At 40.3% G+C, this 16,321-nt stretch overlaps 1 protein-coding gene across 1 annotated transcript in view; it reads right to left on the reverse strand.

Moving 5' to 3' along the window:
• Positions 1–4,282: 4,282 nt before the first annotated feature.
• Positions 4,283–16,321, reverse strand: part of gnpat (glyceronephosphate O-acyltransferase) — a gene marked incomplete in the record, with an annotated part of 25,389 nt that continues 13,350 nt past the window's right edge. The window contains 10 exon segments of the mRNA XM_032543079.1: positions 4,283–6,492; positions 7,620–7,681; positions 8,748–8,841; positions 9,022–9,121; positions 9,994–10,134; positions 10,764–10,843; positions 11,007–11,180; positions 12,659–12,757; positions 12,849–13,099; positions 14,814–14,944. Of these exon segments, the coding sequence (XP_032398970.1) occupies positions 6,449–6,492; positions 7,620–7,681; positions 8,748–8,841; positions 9,022–9,121; positions 9,994–10,134; positions 10,764–10,843; positions 11,007–11,180; positions 12,659–12,757; positions 12,849–13,099; positions 14,814–14,944 (1,176 nt within the window).

The raw sequence follows: 16,321 nt of genomic DNA on the forward strand, positions 1-16,321 counted from the left end.
GTGAAATAAAAAGTTTACTTCATAATCTATTAACAAATATTGTCTTTATCTCAATTTCAAACAGCCGAGATAACATCTATGTTTAGGGAATGCATCAGTCTCTACTAGCACACAATTAAACATGGAAGTGGGGTTTGTTTTTAATCATCAGGTTATAATTCATGTTAAAAATCCACTATGGAAACAACATAAATGGTCATATCCAGAATAATGTTCTGAATTGAGTCAGGAATACATGTTTATCACAGGAAATAAGGAAAGGACGCTGATTTTCAGGTAAAAAAAAAAAGTATATTTGTACCATTTTTCTTCTTTTAAAAATTTGAAATGGGTCAATTTGACCTGAATACCAAACAAGGGTTAAATACAGTAAATTAAAAATAAAATCTTGAAATAAAAAAATTACACAACAATCCCAGTTGCTGTTCTTTTTCCTAAAATCCCTAATGCCCACGCCCGAAATAGCCATGATTTGTATTTTTTACAAAGTCAAAGGAAAACAGGGCTGCATGCTAAGCTAAGCTTATTGCTTTCCCTGATGCATACCGATGTCAGAGAATGGTAGCGATCTTCTTGTCTAATTCTTGGCAAGAAAAGCGAACATGTATATTTCCCAAAATGTTGAACTATTAAGCCGTCTCCATCACAACACGATACATAGAATACATAATACATAGAACGCGAGCATCAACACAGACAGTAACACAGACAGTAAAACCGGGTTCCCACAGTTAACAGCTGAGTATTCAGAGAATATAATACAGACATCAAGAGAGCAGAAACCAGACCTGTCAGTTGTGTACTCACTCACACACACTCACACACACACACTCACACACATATGTACACACGTTTTTGCACACACAAGCATACACTATCGTGCCACTTCAATTAGATTCTATTGGATTTTATTAAATCTTCTTTGAGCTTTCACTTCACGGCTGCATCCATCAAACAATTATTATTTATCTTGCTGTCAAGATCTGGCAGCTCGTGGAGTCCCACAGAGAGAGAGAGAGAGAGTGTGTGTGTGTGCGTGTGTGTGTGTGTGTGTGTGTGTGTGTGTGTGTGTGTGTGTGTGTGTGTGTGTGTGTGTGTGTGTGTGTGTGTGTGTGTGTGTGTGTGTGTGTGTGTGTGTGTTTAAAGTAACTGTGCTGCTCAGGAAATCATATTCTGGCTAATTGACATTAGCACAGAATATTAGATCCATGCATGTCTGCATTATGCAAATATAGTTAAAAATGCAAATGTTTTTATTCAGCACTAATGGCTGATCTCTAGAAAAACTTGTCTTTGATGTATTATAGAGTAGAAAAAGATGAATACATATATGAATAAATACTTTTACTTATATTACCTACCATTTATTGTTTGCCCTCAATGTCTCATTTGTGACTAGAAAGCTAATCTAGACTATATTGAATATGCACATAAATGCCTTATACCACAGATGTTGTTGTCAGAAGATTTAATTTGGAGACAGCTGTGATGGAAGAAGTGTCCTCTAGGTACCATTACCACAATGTGAAAATACTCCATTACAAGTAAAGGTCCTGCATTTAAAATTCTCGTACAAACGCATTATCAGCACTTAAATTATAGCAAATGAATGCAGGCTGCCCATTCTGCATGAAATTGATCCTGTTATTAAATATCTACAGTATATTTGACCCTGAGGACTCAATGTGTAAAGCAGTTGTTGCTCTAGCTAGTTTTAACTACTATATACACAGTTTTGTAGTTTCCCAACCTAGGGGTCAGGCCCCTCTAAAGGGTCAAAAGACACATCTGAGGGGTCGTGAGATGATGAATGGAAGACGAAAAAACTAAATCCAAAACAAACTTGTATTCACATTTTGGACTCTCTCTCTCTCCTCCCTCCATCGGCACACAACCTCCCACTCTTCACTGGTAGATCAATAAGCTGAGATGATAATTGCAGCTCTCTCTACATAAAATATCCATTACGGGAAATAAAAGTCATCTCATGGAACATTTTAAGGCATCAAATTGTCCCGACGGCCAAAGAGTTTCTCACCGTTAAAGAGGAATTTGTAATTGTAATTTATTTATTTGAACAGGGACAGTGCATAAAAACATTAAGACATGTCTTGTGCCAGGTTGAAGCCAACGGCTCATTTCTGCTCCTGGGTCCCGGGGCAGGTAGATGGCACATTTAAACATTTACAGTTCAACATGTGAGGTGGTTTCACCGGGGACTGAAGCCCTAAACAGTGTGGGAAGATGACGAGTACACCTGAGGAATAGAAAAACAAAAGCTGAGATTAAATCACTTGTTCGTTTCATGGTGCTCCTCCGGGACAGGTGACGGCTGAAAAGTGTAATTTGCTTCAAGCTGCTGAGACTCACAGAGGAATTATTGTGTAATGTGTGTGTAATATTTGATTCCTGAGGTTTGAAGAGTTTTTACCTATGCAGATGTGCTCTCGGAGAACCTTTCCTTCCCTAGCTTCTCAATAAAGAATGAGAGAAGTGGTTTGAGGGGAGAATACATGATAGAAGGATGAAAATACTGTAGCTCAGCAGGTAGCCTTTCTATATTTGGTTTGATTGAGAAAACCGTTAAATGTGTAGCAATTGGGATCTCATGGACTCCCCCGAGGGATTCCTGTCAGGTCCCAAATTCGGCGTGCGAGTGCTGCTTTCTCCTTCTGTATGTAAATGCCTCAGCCTGCAGCACAGCGCTGATGAACAGGATCTGCTGCAGCAAATGAGCCGAATCCATCAGCCCGCCGTTACCTAGGGTTAACTGCTGAAACATTATACACCACGGTCCCTTTTTCTTTCAATCAATACATACATAGACCACCACAAACCCCTCCGGGCACAACACCACGGCAGCGTGCACTCAGTCACACCCTCACACGAAGGAGAAGAATTACACAGAGCAGCTTTAAAGGAACAAAACTAAACACACTGCACTTTTGTCTGCTGCTTTTGTTGCCCAGCGGCGGCCACGGGTCACAAAGTAGTTTATTAGGGCGTGTGTGTGTGTGTGTGTGTGTGTGTGTGTGTGCCCCCTCTTCAATTCAGCTTGTCATCATGCAGTAGAGTAGTGCTGATATGGCTCTGGCTGACACTGTTATACACCAGCAGCAGGGAGATGGATATGGATGGAGAGAAGGAGAAAACAGCAGGATGGAGGAAATGGGTGGGGGGGAGATGGATGGATGGATGGATGGATGGAGTGTGTATATAAGCAATCTGGTATGGCAACTTTAGAGGAACCTATAATTTGTCAGAGACCGAGTGAGTGTGAAAGAAAGGGCAATGTGGATGGAAAGTGGAGGATTTGCTGGCAGCAGTCTCTTACTCAGCAGCCGAGCCACAAAACATGATGAAAAATGCTGTGTGTGTGTGTGTGTGTGTGTACAACCTGGCATAAACAAAGGGCTCAGAGGGGCAAGTCTGACATCTAGAGGTCTGTCAGATATAGTTGATTCTCACCAGCTCTGTGAATGATTAAAACATATGATACCAATCACTTATTTTGCAGTTGTGGACTGTAACTAACTACATTTACTCAAGTACAAATTCAAGATACTTACAGTATATGTTGAGTATTTCCATTTTATGCCACTTTATACTTCTACTCTACTGGATCTAAGAAGAAATATTGTACTTTTTTTTTTTTACTCCACTACATTTATCTGACAACTTTCCCTCCCCTTCCTGTCCAGTGTAGACCATGTATCTCCAGATGTGTTGATGTTTTAATGCTCGTGATAAACTGAAGGATAAAGTGTTCCTATGTGTTGAGAAGATTCTCCTACTTCTCAAGTCTTTAAAAAGCCTCTTGGATCAGCTGGAAAATGCATCAGCACAAAGCTGAAAACTGCGTTTTTATCTGACACCATGAAAGGTTTTAGAGATTCTCACGAGACAGCGACGATACAAACATATGATGTTACAGAATATGATGCATTGCTGCAGATTAAACTACCCGACAGTGTATATATGAGTTAAAATGAGCACAACCTACATGTGAAGCAGTGAAATGCAACACACACATCAATGCAACTGGAATATTAACCCACATCCTTGACCAGATCTACATTTTTTTGTTCATAGTAAAACTCAGATTTTCTGTTAATTTGCGTAAACACATCAGCATGACATGGCGTCAATTAGGATCCTAAGGTTTCCCTGAGCTGTCTGTCACAGACTAACACACATTAGATGCAATAGAATGATGAAGTGATCAATCTGAGCAACTTGACTCCAGTTCCTCTACAAAAGAGACACAATCTGGGCTGAAATATGTATTTCAAAAACACTTTATTAACATGCTTTTGTATTTCATAAGTCTGTACAGTCAGTAATAAAAGGCCTCAACCAACACATACACACTTAAACGTATAAGTACACACACACACATATGTACACACGCACACACGAGTCAAATATTTAGACATACTGTATAAAAGCTGCTATTGGAAAACCACAAATACACACACTGTATACTTGAAAGACTGAATACCTGAACACCTGGTAACAAAAGGTTGTGTATGCTCTGATGAAATGATTGGTGAAACAGATTAATCAACGTTGTCCTGAAGGGGTGTGTGTGTGTGTGTGTGTGTGTGTGTGTGTGTGTGTGTGTGTGTGTGTGTGTGTGTGTGTGTGTGTGTGTGTTCAACCTTTTTAAGTTCAGGGTATTCAACAGTTTCTTCAGATCTTTACAAACTTTAGCACCACATACAAATACTGGAAAGGTGTATCCTCTCAAATACCAACTTCTATTGGCTGACACGCAGTGTGTGTGAGGTTTTATTGGAGCGTTTGGCTGGTTTCAAAATGGAAGATAATCAACTTAATATAGGCTAGAAAGACGTTAATTGATAGAGCATCTGAAAACAATCGATAATGTCCCTTTATTCCAATGAGACCTGTTCATTGTTCCTTGAATCATGGCCCAGGAACCAGAATTTGAACCATTTCCGTGCAGTCTAAATGCGAGAGAAGTGTTGGGAGTACCTGTGGCTGTTTGGCTCTACCACGACGTTTAACTCGACTAATGAGATTGGTTTTTAAGTGTTTTTTCCTGCCTTTAAAAGCAGCTCTGCTTGTTTCTGTAACGCCCCACCATGCTAACAGCCCTAGGATTTCAGGGTAACATTGCTGTTTAACAACCACATAATAGCTTCAAATTAAGGAAATTTAAATTAATCTAATTTGGGAAATTTAACCAAAACTACACCCATCTGAACAGCTAAGTAGGTCAACAAGTCTGTAAGAAAAACATGATACTTTAAAGCTCCTTGTACGTGACGTCCTGACCTGTTAATCCTCTGAGTTACAGCTCCCATTCTCCTTTATTTGGCTTTCCCTCGTAACAAAATGACATCAAGTAATTCACTGCAAATATAGATACACTTTAATATATTCCCTAAATTTAAATCAGTAACTTTAAAGCAACTTCACTAACTTTGCCAGACTGGAGAACATGAGAAAATATGTAAATGATCTCCAACAGTGAACAAAAACTTCAAACTTGTTCCTTTGGCGTAGCTGGCAGTGCTTCAGTAGAACTACCGGCAACGGTATTGGCAACTAACATTAGACCTGTAGCAATATCTCCAGTGTAAACAAAGATGAATGAAGCTTGGAGAGTCAGCAAAAGGCCGGGGGGGGTTTAAATCCAACAACGACCCCGGGTGGAAGCTGTTCTTGAAGTAGATAGTGGGTTGTAGTGGGCCTGTGGCAAGTTTAACTTGAATATATAAAACTCTTTCGTGCAAAAAAGAAAAGAAAAGAAAAATGCACACACTTTTTGACCAAAAGCTAAAATATGTCACCACCCAAATCTTGTTATTCACCAGTTTTAGGAACTTTTTGTTTCACACAAAAAATAAAAAAAGAGAAAACCATGTGTTAGAAGAGTGTTAAGATAAGGGTCCACACCACATGAGCATGAATAAATTCATTAAAGTGCTCCAAAAAAAAAAAAAAGACACAATATTAGCAGCTTATAAATAGAAAGACATGAGACTGAGAAACACAAAGATCTGCCATGAGGAGTGGTGGAGAACACACATTAAATGCATTAATGGAGAACGGCCACTATTCAGAAGCTTTCACAAGGCTGCTCACAGCCAAAGGTCAGCGGTGGAGAACGAGGCAGAGAGCTGTGAAGGCCTCGCTCATCACCTGGCTTTATCAGCACATAGAAAAGGTTCTCAATAGAGAGATGTGAGAGAGAGAGAGAGAGAGAGAAGGCTTATTGAAAAAAGACGTGAGGAGAACATAGTGAAATTACAGAAAATAAATTGAGCTGTCACCGGCGACGGCGAGTCTTTTGTTTTGGTCCATCTCTCATCGGAGCGCTTCGGCCGAGCCGCCGTCGGACGAAGAGCGGAGACGTCGCCGCGTCACGTGACAGGTTCTCGACCCTCCTCGGTCCCCGCCTGGCTCGTGGGTCGGGGCGTTAGAGGCGAGCGACGGCCGCCTTCTGAGTGGGGAGCTTTCCTCCTAGACACACACAGGTGAAGGTAAAGACTTCTTAACCCTCGTGTTGTCCTCGGGTCAGATTTGACCCATTTTCAGTTTTTTTCATCGCAAAAAAATGGGCCTTCAAAATAAGATGAAAATGTCCACATTAGAAATATCAAATAACTGGAAAACAAAAGCACCCGAAACATTGAAAAAGTGACAAAAATGTCAGAAAAAGTGATAATAGTGTTGACAAAAAAAATGGGTTGATGGGAAGACAACACAAGGGTTAAGGCAAGGCAGCTTTATCTGTAGAGCACAATCAGTTAAACAGATAAAACACAGGTATTAACAGTTAAAAATAAAAACATATTCATCTATTACTTAGTGTTTAACCATTTCATTACAGTGCAATATTTATTTTTTATGTTACTCCGTTCACACAAGTGTGTTCAAGCCTTTTATATAGCATACATGTCTCTTCGGACTGCACCAGCCCCCCCCCCCCCTTTTTCTCTGCACTACCTACATTTTAAATTTTTTAAATTTTTGATATTTTACATTCTTATCTTGTATTTTGTGTCAACACTGTAAAGGGATTGCTTTAATCTCGTTGCCCAGGTACTGTGTACTTGTGTAATAATCATTAAAGGCTTCTATTCTTTAAGACAGATAACCCCCTAACCCCCCCCCTAACCCCCCTAACCAACCAAACCGCCCTAAACCCCCTAACCCACCAAACCCCCTAACCCTAACCCCCTAACCCACTTGAGACTACCTTCCCACCAATTAGTCCATGTTAGTGCTCCCTCAGTGTCTCTACCCTTCACGACTCTATTTTTAGAGACGTTACCGTTCGTCTCCTTGGACTCTTCTTCACACTAATTATTAATAATAATAATAATAATAATAATAATAATAAAGCAGATTTAGTGCTGCCTTTCATGTCTATTTACGACACTACACATTCACACTTTTTCTTTAAAGTGTTAACTTTCTCTGTATTACACAAACTTTATACTTATTCCTAAAGAAAATCATAAAACAGATGAAACACAAGTGTAAACAGTTGAAAATAAAAACATTAAGACAGATCAAACCCTAACCCCCTTTAGAAGAAAGCGTTTCTCCGTGCTGGGTGCTTTGATGGACAGCTGGTCTCTTACCCAGTGTGTCCTCCAAGGAGCTCACCATCACCCTGCTGACCTTCAGCACCTCCTGCTCCACGCTGAAATCAAACATCCAGGGGGTGGCTTTTAGTAGTACGTAGTTTAGAGTACATAGTGACTATATCTGGGTTAGAAAGTAGTTCCAGTGAACGTCTTTATCAGTGCTTTCTGTGGATTATATAAATAAAACGGTCAAATAAATAAAACGTTGGTTAATACCATAAAAACAGTTGATGATATATCAGAGTTAGTACAACAAAATGGAGGTGTTAGTAAGGCAAACACAAGAGAGCTAACATGCTATAGATAAAAGGAACATTTACTGAAAATATAATAAAATAAAGAGATGTTATGAATATGGTAAGTACAAGTACATTGATACAATAACGCTTTACAATAAATACTCTGCTCTCTCTCTCTCTCAATGTTTTTTCCTCTATTTCGGTTAAAGGTCTTTTGAGGGAGTCTTTCCTTCTAATAAGAATCAAGGGTCTAAGGATAGAGAGTGTTTTATGATCTACAGATTATAAAGCCTTTTTTTTGGGGCATTTTCGGGCTTTATTTCACAGGACAGATGAAGACATGAAACGGGAGAGAGAGAGGGAGAAGGCAATGCAGTAAAAGGCCGCAGGTTGTAGTGAAACCCGGGCCGGCTGCGTCGAGGAGTAAACCTCTATATACACGGGTATGGGCGCCCGCTCTACCAACTGAGCTATCCGGGCGCTCAGATTATAAAGCCTTTAAGACAAATGTACTAAAGACTTGCAAATGACAGCTCAGTTACACAACAAAAACGAAATCCTTTAAACCTCCATGTCATGAAGGAACGGGGGGAAACAACAATTGTCAATTTAGTTTCCCGAAGTGCAGTGATGATAACCATCCTGTCACGCTGAAAGGCACCACTATGATCACACAAATCATATGTTTTCATCATTAATTACGCCAACATGGTGTGTGAAGTAGGGATGTTGATATACTAGATACCTAAAATATGTGTTTGACTATTGAGGGCCTCTGCTGGTTTCCAGAGGACGTTTTACATCAGCGAGGTCATTAAAGAGTTGTATTTATAGCTTGGCTGTTGTTTCAGCAGGGACCCAAGGGTGATCAAAACAAACTCACCCTTTCATTTTGCGTACAGCTCCGAGTCTTAGCAACGCTGCCAGGGCGTTCTTCTGGAGGTCAGAGGACAACACCTCCATGTATCTCAGTCTCCCTGGATAACACACACACACACACACACACACACACACACACACACACACACACAACACACAACACACAACACACAACACACAACACACAATTAGTGCATTTTGTAAAAGGCTGAGGTAAAAACACACACAGGCAGAAATAATCGGAAAAATGGAAACTTCCAAAAAAAGACGTTAGAAACCTGCTAGAAGATGTTTTTTGATGAACTTCCGGACCGCGGGAACAACTGTTTTTCTCGTCAGAGTCTCAGTGGCTTCTTCACACAGGAACCGGCACACCACCTGAGAGAGAACAAACACACCAGCGAGAGAGAGAGAGAGAGGAGAGAGAGAGAGAGAGAGAGAGACACACACAGAGAGACACACACAGAGAGGAGAACCCGACACAACACACACACACACACACACACACACACACACACACACACACACACACACACACACACACACACACCACACACACACACACACACACACACACACACACACACACACACACACACACACACACACACACACACACACACACCCCACACCACACACACACAACACACCACACCACACACACACACACACACGGTTACCATCGCCCTCTACAGGACATCTGCAATTCTACAACAGTTCTGGTTACTATAAGAATTATTTATTATAAAATAAAACAACCATGATGTGCAGATACTTTATGCAATACATTATTGCATCATATCTGCAGTAAAACATGTTAAATGCTACCTGGAATTACACTTAAGCACATGTAAGAATATGATAATATATAAAGTTGTCAGAAGGACAGTTTGGTACTGCAGATTCATGATGGACTACGGAGCAGTGAGAAAAAACCCTGCTATTACAAAAAGGTAAAAAATATACTCAGAAATGCATTTAATGCATTTAAGTGAGATAGATGCAATAGATTACGGGCTGTAACACAACATGACATCGCAACATTTTGCGCATCCATGTCTTTGTCAGACCTGATAAAATATTAAAACTAATTGAAACGTTGCATATTCAAATCTAATAAAGTTCAGGGGCTTTGATCCATTGTGTGGCTACTCTCTGCTTCTTCAGATGCTATCATGCACACAGCCACCTATCTGTACACAACACATAACACAACCATTACACAGCTGTAGTCTGTGCGTCTCCTTCACCTGGTATCCTTGTAAGAAGGGATCCAACATACTGGAGAGGAAGGCCAGAGTCCTGAGTCCTCGTTCAGTCACCAGGACCACCTGCTGGGTAAGCTGCAGAGCTCCGGTCTTCACCAGCAGGTAACAGGCCTCCTCGAAGTCCTACACCACACACACACACAGACACACACACACACAGACACACACACGACACACACACGGGTGAAATATGGAAACATACTAGCATTTATTTTCACAAAAGTTTGTTGTTGTTGTTTTTTTTTCAACACACGTGAGCCCAGAACGCCTCACTAGGTCGGTCTCTTTTTTATAGATACACCAAGATTTGGAATAACAACCCACATCACATCACAACACTATCATCCATCATATATTTCAAAAAGGCCCAAACAGCTCCTTCTTAACAGTTACACTTTAATTGTTCATGTGTTGTGTTGTCCGAGCCGTGTTTGCATGGTCCGTATCTGTCTAGCCCAGCTGAGCCCAGCTGAGCCCAGCTGTTGTCTTGTAGAAATGTCTCTGTCCTTATGTAACTGTATTGTTGTTTTCTGTTGTTTAAATTTATCTTTCCATATCGATGTCTTGTATTAATGTCTGTCCTGACGTGCTGTAACCATGTTTTAGGTTTTCTGCAGAACAGGAACCTGCTGAAAACCAGTTTTTAAACTGAGTCAGGCCCGTTTTTACATTGTAATGTAATGTTACTTTCCTGTATAATAAATATGAATGAATGAATGAATGAATGAATGAATGTAAATGTTGTAGCTCACCTGCACTGTAGCTCCAGGACAGAGGATGAACTCATTGGAGAACATGTTTCTTAAGAAGCTGAAACTGTTGAAGACCTCCTCTGGAAAACACATTCATGCAGGAGAACCAGCCAACACGCAGTTTAACGCCTATATCATAGGTGTCTTTTTAAGTGTAAAAAAGTGTAAGTAAGTGTGTGTGTGTGTGTGTGTGTGTGTGTGTGTGTGTGTGTGTGTGTGTGTGTGTGTGTGTGTCAGTCTCACGTTTCTGGTTGGAGGAGGCAGAGTGGATGGCTAGGGCCAGCAGCGCCGGGCGGACGAAGACGTGCAGCGCCTGGTTCCTGTAGGAGGCGCAGGACAGTATGACGACTGCCTGGCTCAAGAGCTCCTCCTCTGGGGCGGGGCAGCTGTGAGGCCCTGGTCCCGCTGGTCCTCCTGCTGTAAGAAAAGGTTTAACATAAGATAACAGAAGATAGTTTACAAGATACATGGTATATAACACATTAAAACCGTTTTTATTTCAAAGATTCATTTATCAGAATCATTTATCCAATTTTTTCTTTTTTCAATAGGCCAAAATAAATGCTGATCCCTATAGATCGGGAAATGCCTAATTTCGGCCGACCGATATATCAGTGGGGCTCTAGTTGTAAGCAGACACGTAGTTTTAAATGCTTGTTCATGCATTTGTCAACTACTACAACAACTCCTTATGTGGGAACCATTATTATATAAACAGATAATGAATGACAATATAGTAAAACACAGTACTTACATTAATAATCGTTATATCTGCTTCCAACTACATTATAGTGTGTTACAAACTATTAACTGTTGTCTTTCTCTGTGTCTCTGAATAGAGACATTTATATTTAATAGCCATTTTAAAGTGGACAGAAAGTAGTTCACGAAGGCCTGATATACACTTTAAAGTTCCTCCTAAATTCATGTGACTATAGCCGCTTTCCAACCGGAGGGATTTCCTATTTCCCTTTTTTCCTTGTGTTCCCACTGGATAAATTTGGGGATTTATGAAGTTCCTCTGGCCGTAGTTGCTGTAACTCTTTCAGCTCCTGCTTCGTGGCATACTACGAGAATGGACTGAAAAGTGGAGCTGATGGCGGTGTACGCCACCGAGGAGGTGCAGGAGGACCTGGAAGGATCTGCAAGAAACATTAAAATCTTCGGGAAAATCTCCACTGAGCTAGTGCAAATGGGGGTTTGTACGTGGCGCTGAAGTCAAGTGACGACGCTATAAAGACCGTTTGGAAGTGGACAGGTCCTATAACTACGTTCCTGTAACTACTGACGGCTGATTTGCACTTTCTTTCTAGGGTAATGTTGCTTTTGCCCAATTTCTTTTTTTCCTCTGTCTTTAACTATGTTTTTATTTTTTTTATTTGACCTTTATTTAACTAGGAAGTCCCTAGAGATTTGAAATCTCTTTTCCGAGGGAGACCTGGCCAAGACAGCACACCAGTTACATGTTGTTTAAAAGTATAAAGACACTGTTGAAAGTATTGATGCAAATTTACAATTGAAAATTGCTGGCTTTTCAAACACAATGACTGAGTAGTTTTCCTGACTGAATTTGACGTAGACATGCAACAGTGTACTGACAAATGAAGACCACTTAGCAAAAACAATTTTTGGGGCAATTCAAACAGTCAAAATAGATCTTTTTTAAAAGCTTTGTTGACCCTTTCCAAGCACAAAATAGATCTTTTTTTTAAAGCCCACTACCTAAATTTCCAGTCTATGATCACAGGAAATTGGCTTAGTATGTACTGGACTGTGTAAGTGACAGCTAGATGCCTTAAATGTACTCCATAAACTTACTTTGTAGAATTTCCCTGATGTGACATGGAATAAAAAAATGACAAGGATGAATAAAAACACAGAAATCAAACACAAACCTTGTTCCACTGCCAGCTGGACGTTGTCCCCACAAATCCTCACTAGACCTCGATGCAGGGTAAGACTAGAGGAAACCACCTCTGATGGAGGATCGTGGTCTGCAGAAGAGAAGGAAAACAATGGGAATAACCCACGTGAGCCCACACAGAGCCAGCAGCATGTCCGTGAACACCTGGGTTAGTCCTGTACCGGGCCAGTGGAGGAAGGCGCCGTACTGCCGGGAGAGGTCCCTGAGCCACACGGCGTGTGCAGTCAGCTCGCTCAGTGCTGTCCCCTGGTTCTGCCCCCCCGCCTGGTGTTGGTGGTGGTACTGGAGCAGCAGCGAGACCACGAGGACCCACGGCTTCAGGACCATGTTCTCCTCCTGGGCCCGCACCAGCCTGTAGGCCGAGTCATTCACAAAGCTGGAGATGTCGTCGCCGGGCCTCCTGGGTATGTGTCTGGAAAAGGAAACCTAAACGTTCATCCATGGTTTTTATGTTTAACTGCATCTTTAAAAGAACATGGGCCTGTATTTACAGTAAAACTTGCATTAAATCAAGGTGGACGCTCAAATATACGAGACATAGTTTTGATACGAACACATTTTTAGAATAGGGGGCAGGCTTGAGGTGTTTACTGTCGGTGTCATCATTTTTAACCCTCATGTTGTCCTTGGGTCAAATTTGACGTGGTTTCAGTTTTTTTTTTTAAAATCACAAAAAATGTGCCTTCAAAATTAAGCCCTGAAAATGTCAACATTATATATATCAAATAACTTGGGAAAAAAAGCACCCGTAACATTAAAAAAAGTGACAAAAATGTTAGAAAAAGCGATTATAGCGTTGAATAAAACTTCTTCTTTTTTCATGGTTGATGGGAAAACAACACAAGGGTTAAGCATGAACATTCAAGGTGCACTACGAGTTCCTGCATGGTCACTTCTGTTGACGAAGTAAATTTCAAATAAAACAGAGCAAGCGACCCCTGTGGTGTCTCCGAGACCGGGCTCTTTCCCCGTGTATTCGGACAGGCAGCCGGCGGATTAAGGACAGGTGCCTACCATTTGAAAAAAATTGGGCAGCCCAAAAATGAAACTGCAGGAACTCATAATGCACCTTTAAGGCACAAGACAGACCGACAATGTGAACATAAGATGTCTTCATGTTTTTTAGACCACACACACACACACACACACACACACACACACACACACACACACACCCCACACAAGTCAGATTTGCTTACAGCTTGAAACAATGTGCTGCAGATAGCTTCATATATCTTCAGCTCTTATTTTGAAATGTATAATATCACAAAAGCTGCTCTATAAAGTATGTAATATATTAATAACATATTTATTTTCTTTTGTATTTGCCCTCTTCAAGTTGTTAGTATAACAACTACATGACACTGTGGGCCCTGAGCAGCTCCTTCAGCAGCAGACTGATACCCCCACGTTGTAAAAGGAGAGTCCGCGCAGGTCCTTCATCCCGGTCTCTGTCAACCTCAAACACCTGCTCCACCTGATATGTTGTATTTTTCGTTTCCTGTTTCCTCCCATCTACATCACACCACTTTCTGTTTTCTTTAATATTGGTATTTATATTATTTTATTACAAGTACTTACTTTTCAATATTTAGGTCTCAGGTTAATATAATTTAAATTATGCTACCGACTCTTGCTTCTTTGCTCTAATTACACATTCAACTTAACTTAATTTTTAACGTCACTTACACCGCAATATTGTTTCTCTTATCATGGCAACCGCACTTTAAATTTCCTTTTGTTTGACGGCATTTTACTTACTCAGTCTACCATATTTTCATTGTCTATTTCTTGCCTGTATTTCTTGCCTTGTATTTCTTTCGTGCTTACTTGTTTTTGTGTTATTGTTTTGTTTTTCTGTTTTTTGCTGTTGCTGCTATGCTGCTACTTGTAACGACAGAATTTCCCCGTCGTGGGATAAATAAAGTATAATCAATCTAATCTAGTGAATGGCCCTCACACAGATTGATTGCTGACACACACACACACACACACCACACACACACACACACAACCACACACACACACACACCACACACCACACACACACACACACCACCCACACCACACACACACACACCACACACACACACACACACACACACACACACGTTGCTAAGCCGTACCTTGGTAGCAGGTTGAACTGGCAGCGGTTAACTCTGCCCTGGGCTAAACTTCTGACAGACACAGGCTGACCAAAGTACACGTGGATACTGCCGTAGTCCTCACTGAGGATCTTCCTGGCTTTGAACAGACCCTACAAAAGGAGAGATAAACAACAGAAGCAGATGTAGGTGTATAAGGATTTTGTTAGGCTGCAAAATATGACCTATACAGGTTTTGCATCACCATAAATAGTAATTAAAATTTTAAAACGTAATAAAACTTGTTCACTTTTGCACTATCATCATTACACACAGTCTACAATAGTATCTCGCCTTATCATGGTCATTGCATTTCTGTAAGTGGTTTTTAATTTGTGTGATATAGGTGTGTATATGTGTGATACAGTATATGTGTGTATATGTGTGATATACGTGTGTATATGTGTGATACACGTGTGTATATGTGTGATATACGTGTGTATATGCGTGATATACGTGTGTATATGCGTGATACACGTGTGTATATGTGTGATACAGTATATGTGTGCATATGTGTGATATACGTGTGTATATGTGTAATACAGTATATGTGTGTATATGTGTGATATATGTGTGTATATGTGTGATACAGTATATGTGTGCATATGTGTGATATACGTGTGTATATGCGTGATATACGTGTGTATATGCGTGATACACGTGTGTATATGTGTAATACAGTATATGTGTGTATATGTGTGATATACGTGTGTATATGTGTGATACAGTATATGTGTGCATATGTGTGATACACGTGTGTATATGTGTGATATACGTTTGTATATGTGTGGCATACGTGTGTATATGTGTGATATACGTGTGTATATGTGTGATACACGTGTGTATATGTGTGATATACGTGTGTATATGTGTGATACAATATATGTGTGTATATGTGTGATACAGTATATGTGTGCATATGTGTGATACACGTGTGTATATGCGTGATACACATGTGTATATGTGTGATACAATATATGTCTGTATATGTGTGATATACGTGTGCATGTGTGTGATACACGTGTGTATATGTGTGGCATCCGTGTGTATATGTGTGATATACGTGTGTATATGTGTGATACACATGTGTATATGTGTGATACAGTATATGTCATATACGTGTGTATATGTGTGATACAGTATATGTGTGTATATGTGTGATACAGTATATGTGTGCATATGTGTGATACACGTGTGTATATGTGTGATACAATATATGTGTGTATATGTGTGATATACGTGTGCATGTGTGTGATACACGTGTGTATATGTGTGGTATCCGTGTGTATATGTGTGATATACGTGTGTATATGTGTGATATACGTGTGTATATGTGTGATACAGTATATGTGTGCATATGTGTGATATACGTGTGTATATGTGTGATACACGTGTGTATATGTGTGGTATCCGTGTGTATACAGTGATACAGTATATGTGTGTATATGTGTTTGTTGTGTTATGGTTGTCTTGCTACTGGATGCCTAACA

Source organism: Etheostoma spectabile, chromosome 18 (genome assembly GCF_008692095.1).
Source record: "Etheostoma spectabile isolate EspeVRDwgs_2016 chromosome 18, UIUC_Espe_1.0, whole genome shotgun sequence".
Taxonomy (NCBI): Eukaryota; Metazoa; Chordata; class Actinopteri; order Perciformes; family Percidae; genus Etheostoma; species Etheostoma spectabile.